A 14,419-nucleotide genomic window follows, 5' to 3' on the forward strand; every position below is an offset into this window, starting at 1 on the left:
AGTGAGTCAACTCTTTGCATGAGGTGGCCAAAGTACTGGAGTTTCAGCTTTAGCATCATTCCTTCCAAAGAAATCCCAGGGCTGATCTCCTTCAGAATGGACTGGTTGGATCTCCTTGCAGTCCAAGGGACTCTCAAGAGTCTTCTCCAACACCTTACTATGTACCAAACATTGTTTTCAGTGCTTTCAGTTATCAGTTAACAAAACGTAAAAACCCTAACCTTTGTGGCATTCTAGCTACGTTATATTTTACCATGGGGAGACACTAAAAATACAGTATATTTTAAATTATATAATTTTGTTAGAAGTTGGCAAATGGTCCAGAGCACATAGAGTAGGTAAGTGGATTCTGGAGTCTTGGCAGGGAACAAAGCAGGCATTGTGCTATTAAACAGGATTCTTTGAGATGACCTTTGAGGAGTTGAAGCGGTGGAGTTAGGCAGATATGACTAGAAGGAACAGCTAGTGCAGATTGCAAGGTAAGTGTGTGTCTTTGCCTAGCCTGCATGAAGCTACTGGACAGAGTGGTGGAGGATAAGAGTAGCAGCTGAGGTCAGAAATTTTTGATTTTTATTCTAAAATGAGGAAGGAGTCATGGAACATCTTCAAGTAGAAGAGTGGATGTTTCTTTGTTGCTGTGTTTAGAGCAAGCTATAGAGTCAAGTGTAATAGCTTGGAAATCAATCAGGAGGCTATCGTGAAACTCCAGGCAAGAAAGGATGGACATAGACATTTGGCAGTCCTCAGCACGTAGATGGTATTAGAACCATAGGAATGGATGTGATCACTGAGTGAATTTAGGTAGCTTGTACTGATCCCTCCTTGGTGCTTTTAACAAAGGCTGGAAAATCTTTTTAATAAAGTCTGGTAGTCAAATCAAGAAGTTGCTTTACATACTGAGGGAAGAAATTATTCCATTATGATCTGTCAAGTATCTGATGTTTTGCTTTGATAGAAACAACCCAGTTCTTTTTTCAGAAGGTTATTAGCTTCTAAAAATAAACCCCAAAGGCTGAAGATTAAAGATAACTGGCAATACTGAATTCTTTGAGAAAAGCAGTATTTTGTCCATCTTTGTATTTTCATGGTCTGACAAACTGGCACATGAGAAGCAAGAAATGTTAATGAATATCAAGAAACTGAAGTTACCATAATGATAACACAAGACACAAAACAAAATTACAAAAGGAAATTTATTTCAAAAGCATAGGGGAACATTTACATTTGAACAAAGTGATAAACAGGTGTCTTGCAAAAGAAAAAAATCCATGGCATGAAGTTTTTCGTTCAAATTTTTAAAGCAAAAATAACCTAAGGTGTGCACTATTGCTTTAGGAAAGGGAAGGGGAACAATGAGGCGGTAAGGGAAGGAACACAGTCAACTTAATATCAAACTTTAGAAAGTAAAATCACTTTTTAGCTCTGAGTTTACAAATATTAAAAAGAAAAAGAGGAAAAATTATACTTAATGTTCAAATTTATATAAATGTAGTCCCCAAACAGCTTCTGTACTTGAAATGGCTTTAGGCCACTGGCTGATCTGACTCTAAGGTCCAGACTACCTGGTCACAGTTGTCAAATGGCAATTCCACGTTCCTATATCTGTTCAGATTCCAAGGGAGCTTAAGTCCAGCTCATAGTCTTTTGGAATGTTTAGAGATTATTGCCACCACTCCATAGTCAAGCTGACCAACTTCTTTTGCTCACTTGTATCATTCTAGTCTTCAAAAAACATTTTCTCCAGAAACATGTGCAGTAATTCTAACAAAGGGTTGTTGTTGTTGTTTTTTTTTTTTTTGTCTATTCCCCCAATATAGAGGTAACAGTAATGAAGACACCTGCATTGGAATCACAAACTATTCCTCAAAAAATAGGTCAAACTACTAGAAAATGTCATTCAGGCATTAGAGTTGAATAACAAACCTGGGGAGGGAAGATTAATTGTGGAACAAAAATATATGAAACATTCAAATGCAGAGCAAAGGGCCTATGCTACTAAAAATGCCCATGACAATTAAACACTCCACAAACCCCCCATCTGTTGTTTTAACCTAGATTCTATTGACTACCTTATACAATAATTTTGATTAATAACCTGAGAAGTTAAGATCTTGAAAGTGGCAAAAGCAAACTGCGAGAGCACCCCTTACTTACTGGTGTATTACATTCCCAAGTCACTCTTCCTGGGCTGCCCTGCTTATCAAATCCCCAAATTCTAAAGTACTCTATTTCATCCTGCAGAAACCTGTATGTACATCAGACTCAGTATTTGGGCTGTATTTCTCCAACAGGGATCTCAACTTTATCTTTGAAAATGCAGCCTTTGTTTATTTTTAATTTTAAATAACAATAATCATGTAAGTGCAACTGACTCAAAAGCCCTCACTACTGGGAGGAAAACCTAAATAACAAGTGAATAATGAATTCAGCCTCAAGAGGATAATCACCGTGTCAAAGACTACCCGTTCCTGGAATTAAAAAAAAAAAAAAAAAAAGACTTATGTTGTATAGTCAAGTTTCACAGCATGCATATATATATACACACACACACACACACAGATATATGCTCATGTATGTATGTATATTATACATACACATTTCTAGGCAAATAGTAAGATCCCATATTCAAAAGTTTATATCACAACATATGGAGAAGAGTTAAGTAAGCAGTGCAAAGCAACTTACTTCTTCCTAAAAATGTCAAGTCATTTCTACATTTTAAGAAAGTTGATTAAGTATTTTTGTTTTTCTGACACGCAGGAATACTGTACCATTGCCTAGCAGCTTTATTAAATAACCATGAAAATAAATGTTAAGTCTGACCATTACTCTTCTCCATATGTTGGTGTGGGGGAGACAGAGGGGACAGGAAAGTCAGGAACCTTTCAGCACTGATGATCTTTACCAGTTATCAGAAATGGACTGAATTTTATTACAGTTTAGATCTGAATAGCTCTCAATAACAAATTATCAAGATGTTTAAAAGATTCACAATGTGAAGTCTGAATAATGATGATATTGCAAAAACAAGTAAAGATTGCAGACAAAGCATCCAAAAATATCGCTGTGGTTTTTACCTTGGACACAACCATGGTTTGTTACAAAAGTAGATCATACATACAAAGGTATAAAGAACAGTAAGTTTTTAGCTGAAGGCAGCAGTCTTTTTAAAGGGACACCCCCGGCAATCCAATGAGTAGTAGAATTAAGTATATAAGCTCATGACAATGCTGAAGAATGTGACTTCTCATTCAGTAGAGTCTTCCCCGACTACGATTTCCTCGTGCTCCCCAACCTCGGCCACCTCTACTTCCCCTGAAGGCTCCTCTCTGCTCTACGAAAAAGCGAACAAGGGTTTAGGTCTTGTTCAGGACTTCACGGGACAGCACACACAGAAGAAATGTAGCTGGAAGCTCTGAATGTAGCAGTAGGCTCTATAAAAACAGTATGGTATTCTGCGAGCACATCTACAAGTTCAAATCTTTACATAAAACCAGGGCATCATATATGCCAAAGCGCATTATCTCAAGGTACCAAATACATTCATAGTATATACTCAATTAAATGTACCCCATTAAAGATATTTCAAGGTGACAATGTTAATGATAACTACATTTAGTTCTTTATTGTGGTGCCTATCACAAAGATAACTAATGAAACTATAAACGTGTCTATATTTAATATGGATTAAAGCTATAGGCCTTCAAAAGTTAGCGTCATATATGTAAAATATCTTAAACTACCACTGATCAATTCTGAAAAGTTAGGCTAGAGTGAAAAATGTACCTTTCAAATGCAATGAAAAGGTAATCTGTTTGGGTCACCACATTGAAAAATAACGTTACAAATTCTGACAGCTTTTCTCACTGCTTTGTCAGCTACGTATGAGCTGCTCAGAGTGCTGCCAAAAAGGTTGTTATGTATATGTTACAGTGTTTGGGTTAGTGATGTAAATTAAGCATATCTCTTGCTGAAAAATCAAGTCACTTGGATCATATGGTAGAATGAGTCCTTGATTTACTCGTCAGTCTGTTTCACAGGTCCAGAGGAGTCTTTCCAGTGAAGAAAACTGATTGACCTTATCAGCAAGGCTGGACCTTTCATCATACACAAATGAGTAGGAGTCTCAAACTTCTAATTCCAGAGACCCAGTCTCCTCATCGGAACCTTCAAACTTCCTCACTGCAGGAATCTTGTTAGGAGCAATAAAAAGAACCTGCTGTTGCCATTTTTGATCCATAATGTTGGAGGCTTGAAAAATTCCTATCCAGTCAGTACTGCAATCCATTTTCTGCCATTATGGCTAGAATTATGTTACTGTTTTTGGGTGATGCTTTATTTTTTCTCTCCAGAAACTGAGTTAGAAAACTAACTAGACCTTTCCCCAGCTTAACCAATATTTACCTGTCAACAGAATGGAATCTGATTTAAAGTCACCTCTCACGTCATGATACATTTTTCTAAATTGATTGGTATGCCAACTATTTAAATGAAACCATCATGACCTATCATATTCAAAAAATCACTTTAATGATCTTTTTAATGGTTTCAAGCTTAAACTAATACAGCTACTAGTTAAAATTATACTTTAAAAATTATTTTAATATTCAAAAAAGGTAAAAGTTGAAGGACACAAGTCACAAAATATAGAATTAGTACTTGTGGGTTACCAGGGAACTCTGTTCCACAGGAAGGAGAACTAAACATGGGTATGTGCAAATACTTTAATTGAAAATGCACCAGGAAGCTGGACTACGTTATGGGAACAAACACCTTTTGATAAAGAAAATAATAGAGACAATGGTTAGTAAAGTGAAAAACTTTGATAAGGAAAAAAGTCTATGCCTACATGGACTCAAAGACCAATTACAAATTCTGGCTCCTTCTCTGCATAGAACTAGCTTAGGCCCATGACACTGGCACAATCTATTTTCTTTGCAGCAGGCTTGGTCACTGTAGTAAGACAGTGATATAATAAAATTGAGTTTGGCTGACATAGAAAAGTAGAATTTCAATGATTAAATATGGGTAATAAAGTCTAAGTATTAAAGACTCAACACAAAACATTTTTCTCCCTCTGTCCTGGTGCAACACTGACATCGCAGGAAAAAAAACCCAACACTGTTTCTCTTTCCTCCTGACCCACTGTCAGTTCCCTAAGGAAAGGACATTAAAAAGGTAGAAAAATTTGAGGTAGATAGGTCAACTAATTTTCATCTGTAATACTGAGAACTGTTTTCTGCTGAATGGGTGAAAGAAATCCAAGAAAACTCTTCAAATTGTTTCTGTGAGAATACTTATAACCTGATACATCTCAACTCCCCCAAATAAAAATACTAGCAGAAATTTGGTTCCTACTTTCCAATAAGAACAATCAGAGTTTAGTTTGCTTTGTAACTCAATTTATGACAAGCACTCCGATTACAAGGTTGCTCCTGTAGGAGTATTAAAGTACAGGAACACCAGACACAAAAGGCAGTTAACAGGCGTGTTTGTTGTTCTGTTACTTTGCTGACTAAGGAACAACTGAAGCTGTAAGTGACTCCTGGATTTTTTCCTTGGCCTTGCTGTGTGGCTTATGGGATCTTATTTCCCTGACCAGGGATTGAACCCCAGGCCCTCAGTGTGAGGTCGAAGTTCTAACCACAGGATGACCAGGAAATTCCCTGATTTTTGTCTTCGGTAAAACTGCTCCCCTCCGCCCCACCCATATTGATAATTAAAAAAATCACATACAACCTAAGGCTTTGCATTTTTCAAATCTCTTTTCCACATGCATTACATCATCTGATTCTAAGGCAGGCAGTGAATGTCACAGTGCAGAATACTCATGGAAATTCAGAGTAACTAACATGCCTAAGTGAAAATAAATACAATTCTCTATATATTTCCATAGTTGATTACATTCATCTAAATCAAATGAAGATGGTATCTGAGAGAACAGCTGATGTTAAGAAAGGTTTTGATAAATACCACATTAAATCATACAAGTGACAGAGGACAGACAATATTTAGTGCAATGGAGTAACAGAATCTTTTCCATTTACAAAATGCTATCATTAATATTTTTTGAAGTTTTTAAGCTCTCTGCTATCCCTATTTTTCAGATAAGACAAGAAGCCAAGAGAGGCATGTTTGCCTATTATTATGTAAGTAAGAGTTCAGTGATCTTTTCTACACTAAAGTTGCCTCAGAGAGTCTGATTGGAGTTTAAGGGTTCATTTCACAATCTGAAATTGCCTTTTCATAATCTTTTTGCTTGGATATTGGAGGAATTTTGCTATTTTAAGAAGGCATTTGCTGCTGCTGCTGCTAAGTCTCGTCAGTCGTGTCCGACTCTGTGCAACCCCATAGATGGCAGCCCGACAGGCTCCCCCGTCCCTGGGATTCTCCAGCCAAGAACACTGGAGTGGTTTGCCGTTTCCTTCTCCAATGCATGAAAGTGAAAAGAGAAAGTGAAGTCTCTCAGTCGTGTCCGACTGTTCGCGACCCCATGGACTGCAGCCTACCAGGCTCCTCCATCCATGGGATTCCCCAGGGAAGAATACTGGAGTGGGGTGTCACTGCCTTCTTCATAGCAGGCATTTACTTAATGTCAAATGATCTCATCCTGGAAACAATTATAGGGAGTATATGCTTCAGAATGTACTTTTTTGGGGAATAATTACTGTAGAATTAATTCTGATTGGTAACCAAGACCAATCACAAGTATGCTTGGTTCTGGATATTAAACTTTGTCTTCTTAAGCAAGATTAAGGATCTGAGTCAGTGATATTTATGTTCATTCTTCTTTATAAGCCAATGAGACAAACCACTTCTGATTCAACAGCCCTGGGAGAGACTGGACTGGTGAGAAGTCGACAGGAGGACTGCACTCTGGGCAGTGGAGGAGACTGCAAGAGGACACATCTTTGCTAGACGGTGCTTCACCGTCTGACTCTACCTCCTAGGACTCCTCCTTCTGAAGTAGTACAGAAAATGGGAGGGCAAGCAGTAGGCTGACGAGGTCCAAGAAGAATCATTAATACCACATCTGCCAGGGACTCTATCTGTCCCTGAGGGAGAATGGACAACATTTCTTGCTTTGAAGCTAAAACAGGGAAAATCAGGAATGGATGGTTCATGTCATCTTCCTTCCTTTTTTTTTTTTTTTTCCTATTGGCATCTCTGAATACAATTTTCAGGTTCTTGGTGTTACATGCTCAGCTCAGTGAACCCACAAGGGTGAGTTAGAAAGGAATAGGATAAGGTGTTTTCCCAGCAGTTCAAGTTCCCCAAGCTAATGCAAAAAAAGTACCCTGAAAGAGCTATGATACTCTTCAATTATACTTAAAATCAAGCACAACACAGTTTCTGCCTAATCTCTCATATTTCTTGTACCCAAACGGAAACGCTCACCATAATTAAAGTTGCTCAAATTGCTGCTATATTTCCCACTAGGAGGATTATAAATCTGCCTGGCATCCCTTTTTGGTCCTGCTGAAGATTTCTTGGGAGGTGAACCTGAAGTTGTATCTTCAGTGGCTCTCTTTTGCCTATAATGGTAGGAAGAGCAGCAATGAAAAAAAAGTCTTTTATATCAGAGGCTAGCAATATATTTATTAGTTACAAAAGACATCCTAAAGATGATAGTCATGTCAGAAAAAAGGAAATAACATCTGATGTCATCAAATTAACTCTGCTAAAGTTATGGAGACATTGTCAGAAGGGCATTTACAAGGCTTCAAAACAATCTGAAATATGTATCTTCACAGATTATACACAAGTGACTCATTTCATAGAACTTATCAGAAAAGTCTTATGCCACAGCAATACAATGGTTTGAAAATTCCAGAGTTGTATTCCGCCAGTTTATTTTATAAATACCAGGTTAGATTTTCTATTTAAGTCATGCTTCTAATAGCTATATTTTAACATCTTATTAAGAATCATTTAATAATGTACCATTTTGTACAGGAAATGCAATAATCTGAATTCAGACTTTTCATATTTATAAATCAAATATTAGAACACTTTAATCCCTTTTAAATGTTTCTTACCCAAGTTCAACCTTCTGTACAGGCTTCCAGGATAATGTTACTGTGCTCTTATAAGAAGGAGGAATATGGAAGAGATCCTGAAGAAACAAAAGGAAGAGATTTCTAACGTATCTGGTGGTGTGGAAAGTGGTAGTAAGGATAGGAAACAGGAAGACACATCTGTCATCTTAGGAAAGGAAAGTAATTCATCCCATTTGCTTTTGTGCTAATGACTAAAACAATAACCTAGGGAAAAAACTGCAAGAGGAAAGTAAACAAGGACAATTTTGTTTACAAATGACATATATTACCTAATTAATGTTATTTTGTGCACATTTAAGAAACTGCAGCTAACTTTTTTCAAATGTCATTTCAGGTTACAGGACAAAATATCAATCTTTATCAACTTCAATCAAATCTCCAAGTGGTTTCTTTTGCACAGATGCAGTCACTAATGTGCTTTAAGGAAAATATAATGGTGCAATCTGCATTTGCTATTGCAGATTTTTAAGTGGTTCAATACTAGAACAAAACTAATGGTCTGGGTAATCATGTTTTTCTCCCCCTCAAATATCTATATATTACCAATAATGAAAAAACCCACGTTATTTAAATACTAAATTATCAATATATGGTAATGCAAATATTTGCTAAATTTAAATACTGAAATAATTCAGAAGTGAAATAATCTAATCCTCATTATACCCTCAAAACTATGATGAATTTATATTTATCATTTTACCCTAATTTTTATATATAGGTAACATCTGATAAAAGTAAACTGAGTTTCTTTCACAGTATTTGTTTAAAGTATTCTAAACATTATCTTCAACTTTGATTTGTGGTATCAGTTCAAATAAAGTAAAATCTCACATTTTAATGTATTAATTCACCATTTCAAACTATGATTTATATTTAAGATTTGAAATAAATGGAGCCTATTATAAAAATTTTCTTTGAGGTGTGAGTCAGTTTTCTTCCCTCTTAAATGCCCTTTCCCTTTTCCTCTTGGCACTGATAATTCATCCCTTAATATCTCACTGTTTTCTCTGAAAAGTTCCCTTTCTCTTCTGATAAAAAGTAAGTATTCCATGGGCTTTTTACCAGACTACTTTTAAGACATACCACTGGCCCTGATTTTGTTACTGTCAGGCTTTGTGCTGTAAGTGTAACAAATATTTCTTTCTCCTACCTGGCTACAATACTGTTAACTTGTGACAGTACCGTTAACCTATGATATCAAATGATGGGTTCTTTGTTGTGATTCCTCTTTTGTTCTTTCAGGTTATTAGTTTTTGTTTAGGCTAACAGATACTTGAGGAGGGTGAACGGAACTGAAGCGTATGTATGGCTTAATGGTAAGGTACACCTTAGCCTACAGTGTAGAACACTCTCAATTTATTACATAGACAAATTAACAGAAGACAGCATGGGACAGCATGTCATGCACCACATAAGACTGTCCATTCTTAGTGTAAGTGAAGCAGGGTTTTATTGGTCATTCAAAAGGAACCAATAGCGTTAAAACTACAAGAGCTTAAGTCAGTGAAATTTCTGAGTCTAATGTATCTGCTCCAATGCTGTTCGTCAGAATTGTGCATGCCTCCCTTTGTTTATAGTATCTTCTGCAATACCATTTAAATAAATAAAACGAATTATAATAGCTACAAAAATGTTACTTGGTATTATAAAAGGCATAAAGCTTTAAAAGGCCAAATGTATGCAACGTAATGGCATTTCTCCTTCACTAGACCGTTACGGACATATCCCCTGCACTAACTTTCTAGCTAGTTGGGATGGCTAAGTAAGAAAGGAAGACTTACCTTGATTAAAACATTAATATTATTTGTTATTTTCAATGCAACGACTTTAATCTTGTTCTGTAAAAGGGAAACAACATTAAATTAAAATGCCAGTAACTTTTATGATATATTTCTTTCCCATATAAAACTTCAATTCCACTTCTTTTTCAGAATCATTTCTACAGTTAGGAAATTCATTGGCTTATATCTACAGATAGTGCTTATTCCTATTTCTCGACTATTAATAAATGTAGCGATGGCAAAGACAGGAAATAATCTTTATCTTCCCTCAACAGGTTAGAACATTAAACTGTTAACTGCAGTTCACTTGAAAAACAAGTAAGGGACAGGTCACTGGCACCCATCAGTTGTTTTAAAAGAAATCAGTTTATGTTACAGAAAGACACAATGAAACTTAAAATATTTCATTAGGACTAGGATGAAGTAGGATGAAGATTGATCAAAATAGATGAGATCAGGGAAAACCAAAGATCCCAACATAAACACAAGATATAGTTTGGTACAGAATTAGTAGTTTAATACTTTTAATGTAAACTAATGTTTGGGTTTCAAAAAGGTAAAATTTTAAAATGTCACAATCGCTAAACAAATATTTAAACAAAATGTGCTGCTAATGAGACCCCAGTGAAAGATCAGTGTGTATCAAAGTTTGGTAACAAACACTGTTCACAAACATTGGAAACATTCAAGACATTTCAACAATGGTAGAAGTTTCCTAGATAGCATATAGCTAAATATGCAGTCTTCTAATACTGTATCTTCAACCTTTAGACTTAAAATCATTGGTTCAAATAAAGTTGAATGGTACACTTCAATATATGAATTCAGTCTGAATTTGTAATGAATGGTGGCTATTATAAAAATTTCCTAACGAGATATAAGCCAGTATTCTCACCTCATCTGTTTTTAAGGCCTCGCCTGTTTTGCCTTGGAGAGCCAAGCGGAGTTGTCTGATGTAAACCTGCAGGCCCCGTGCAAAGTACTGCAGCCTAAATGAAGAAGTGTTTATTAATGAACAAATCATCACTGCAACTGTTTTAAATTCGAAGAAAACTACAGCCTTTACCAATAAAGAGTAAACTTTGAGGGGGACTTCCTTTTAATTATCAATGTATGATCATAAGAGATACACAAATAAGTAAAATAAAAGTAGTTTTTGTCAAAAATTGAAAGAAATCCACTGGCAATGGAAACACTTCTAGAACTGGGTTAAGGAAACTTGTTACATTAACCTGCAAGGTTAACCTAAGTTAGAGACAACCCAGACCATGGGTTAGAATCAGGTGGCCTGGAGTCTTCTCTTCCACTAGTCAAGTGAAGCTCAAGTGACAGACACAAGTCACTTAATCTGTGTTTATCTGCTAACAAGGGACGGTGTTTGACCCATTTGCACCTTAGGGTCCAGTTTAAAAATAAAACAAAATTTTGCAAAGGATGTCGAGTAATCTTTTTTTCAAATTTGTTTCCAGGTAGTATGTGTGGAAAAGTGCTACCGTAACTCCAGCCTGCCGCCTTCTAGGAATTCTGCTTAACAATGTGGCATTGCTGGTTTTTTGTCACTTTCAGAGTAATTTCCTAAGATGTTTGCTTCTGGTCAAATGTTTCAGCAAGTAATAAACCTCTGCCTTACCAAAGCATAGAGGACAATCACAGATGATACAGTAGCTTAAGATGAGAATTTGTTAACAATGATTTAATACAAAGTATCTTCCTGAGACACAAATTGATTTCTCCAGTGCTGCTCCTCCAGCCACACTATAACATAATAAAAACCCTGTAAGATATTAAGAGCAGCTGCAGCTGCTAAGTCACTTCAGTCATGTCCGACTCTGTGTGACCCCATAGACGGCAGCCCACCAGGCTCCTCCATCCCTGGGATTCTTCAGGCAAGAACACTGGAGTGGGTTGCCATTGCCTTCTCCGATTAAGAGCAGCTATAGTTTACCAAATACCCAGTATATGCCAGGCACTGTGCTTTAAGTTTTTCATTACTGTCATTTAATTCTCTATAAGGTAGATGCTGCTGCTGCTGCTGCTGAGTCACTTCTGTCATGTCTGACTCTGTGCAACCCCATAGATGGCAGCCCACCAGGATGCCCCGTCCCTGGGATTCTCCAGGCAAGAACACTGGAGTGGGTTGCCATTTCCTTCTCCAGTGCATGAAAGTGAAGAGAGAAAGTGAAGTCGCTCAGTCATGTCCGACCCTCAGCGACCCCATGGACTGCAGCTTTCCAGGCTCCTCCATCCATGGGATTTTCCAGGCAAGAGTACCAGAGTGAGGTGCCACTGCCTTCTCCGAGGTAGATGCATCTATAAATTAGTATCTATAAATTTAACAGTTGAGGACAATTTGATTCTCACAACTCTGTAAGGCAGGTGCTGTTATCTATAAAGAACAGCTGAGGACAATTTGAGGTGTTAGGTCAGAGAACCAGCCCAGTATCTATCCTAAAGCAAGTGAGGAGAGCCAGAGGGCATTTCTGTAAAAGGCCATCCTCTGCCAAGCATTTGTCATGCCACCACAGTTGCATCTTTGCATACATTCCTGTTTTGTGGATCTTGCATTCTTTTGCATTGTAGTAAGAAAGGGTGGGGAAAAAGCTCTTGCAAAATGAAAACGAAACCAAGGCAGCCTCAAGATAGCTTTCACCTTTATCAAGGACTGGGGCACTGCAATCATATATCACCTGATTTTGAAATCTTTGAGCTTTTCTGCATTCAGCTTAGCTGTTAAGAAATCTGGAAGTTTTCGGCCCAACTGGTGAAAGCTGTACAACAAGCATTCCACATAACTGAACTGCAGCTTGGGTTCCTCATTACCAGCATTCTCCCCGTTTTCTGCTTCTTCTGGAGGGAGAGGCATGTACTCCTAAGAGATGAAAATACAAGAGATAGAGGAGATCTGCTCTAGACACTCTAATTATAAAACATATACTCAAGTAATTATAGGACACACTTTTAAGACACGAAACATTAAAAACTACCAAGATAAGAAATTTACATAAGATATCCCTTTTACATTTTGGATCAATGACCCAACCGGTCAACATTCCATATTAACCTATAGTATAGCTGTTGCTGCTACTGACGACAAGAGTAGCCAACCCAGCACTAGGCAGATGAAGGGACTGAAGTTCTGAGAACTTAGGTAAAAAAAAAAGCTTTAGAGTCAGGATTCAATCTAGGTTTGGCAACAAAAGCTGATGCTCCTAAAACAGTATTCTTAAAAAGTTTCTTAAAAAACTGAAAAAAGAGTTATAGTATGATCCAGCAATTCTACTCCTGGGCAAATATCCAGAGAAAACTAATTCAGAAAGATACATGCACCCCAGTGTTCATAGCACTATTTACAATAGCCAAGATATGGAAGCAACCTAATGTCCATCGATAGGTAAACAGACAGGGTGTGGAACATCCATGTGCACACACACACACCGCAGTACACTCAGCCATGAAAATGGGTGAGACAGTGCCATTTGCAGCGACAGGGGCAGACCTAGAGATCATTATACTGAGCAAAGTATGTAAGAGAAAAACAAGAAAGAGTATAAGACATATGTCTCTCATGAAATTCCTAGAAGAAAACATAGGAATAAAGCTCCTCGACCTGGGTCATGGTAATAACGATTTTTTGGATATGACACCTAAACTGTAAGCCACAAAATAAAAACCAATTATGACATAATGACTTCACTTCTAGGTTGTTAAAGCTATTTGGCCCTGGGCAGTAACGGCGATGGTGCTCTGGAGAAAACAGAATATTCTGATGAAGAAATAGTAGAAAAACTTACTATATAAACCTTGTATTATATTTTGTCTAAAGCATCAACAACAGAAGAAATGCAAAAGACTAAAACAGATTTAAAAAAAAAAAAAGTAGACAATTTTGTGGCCTGAGCAGCTAAGAATACTCATTAGGATTATTACCTAAATCACTTCAAAATCCGGCTCTGCATAATCTGTAAATACTATACTACTAAACTTTGGGATGCTATACTGACTATGCCATAAGGAAAGAAAAAAATTCTTACCAATAACTTATCAAATAGTTTCCTTAAATTTGTTTCTAGTTTTTCCATGTCACCACAAAATGAACTCATTTCGGCCAAGAGTTTTAATACCTAAAACACACAATTTACTGTTATTAGCATTCTTTTCTTTGAATGAGCAAGGGTTGTAAGATAATATTCTAGGTAACTATTTAAGATTGCTTATTTTTCAAATAGGCTTTTACAGAACATAATGTTTGAACTGGAAAAAAAAAAGATGCAGCTCTATTTTACTTTGAGGAAGCTGAAGGTCGGAGAGAGAATGTAACCTGGCAAAGTCACGATATATGAGTGGCAGTGCAGACCCTGAAACCCTGATCTCATGGCTCTCAATATGCCTGTGGGAATAAGTAAGGAAAGGAACACACACGACACTCTCTGCTACAGGACAATAACACACAAGGAAGAGACGACCAGCAATATTCACTGCTAATATTTAGGCTGGGCCTCCTGTGCTATCAAACTCAGTCTCTGCATACTATCAAAGTATCAGTAACCGCCACTGTTCCTGAGGTTCATCTCTGCTTTA

At 37.0% G+C, this 14,419-nt stretch overlaps 1 protein-coding gene across 2 annotated transcripts in view; it reads right to left on the reverse strand.

Moving 5' to 3' along the window:
- Positions 1-1,175: 1,175 nt before the first annotated feature.
- API5 (apoptosis inhibitor 5) overlaps positions 1,176-14,419 on the reverse strand; it is a 28,211-nt gene continuing 14,967 nt past the window's right edge. Inside the window, exons 8-14 of one of the 2 annotated variants that reach the window (XM_027562625.1) lie at positions 13,873-13,962; positions 12,529-12,710; positions 10,737-10,830; positions 9,842-9,898; positions 8,040-8,116; positions 7,399-7,535; positions 1,176-3,329 (exon numbers count right to left, since the gene is read on the reverse strand). In XM_027562625.1, coding sequence (XP_027418426.1) covers positions 3,307-3,329; positions 7,399-7,535; positions 8,040-8,116; positions 9,842-9,898; positions 10,737-10,830; positions 12,529-12,710; positions 13,873-13,962 — 660 coding nt within the window. In that variant the 3' untranslated portion in view covers positions 1,176-3,306. Of the gene's footprint in view, positions 3,335-7,398; positions 7,536-8,039; positions 8,117-9,841; positions 9,899-10,736; positions 10,831-12,528; positions 12,711-13,872; positions 13,963-14,419 lie in introns of both variants that reach the window. The other variant, XM_027562624.1, reaches the window with a different exon arrangement.

The sequence above is a fragment of the Bos indicus x Bos taurus genome, chromosome 15 (genome assembly GCF_003369695.1).
Source record: "Bos indicus x Bos taurus breed Angus x Brahman F1 hybrid chromosome 15, Bos_hybrid_MaternalHap_v2.0, whole genome shotgun sequence".
In the NCBI taxonomy this organism is placed as follows: Eukaryota; Metazoa; Chordata; class Mammalia; order Artiodactyla; family Bovidae; genus Bos; species Bos indicus x Bos taurus.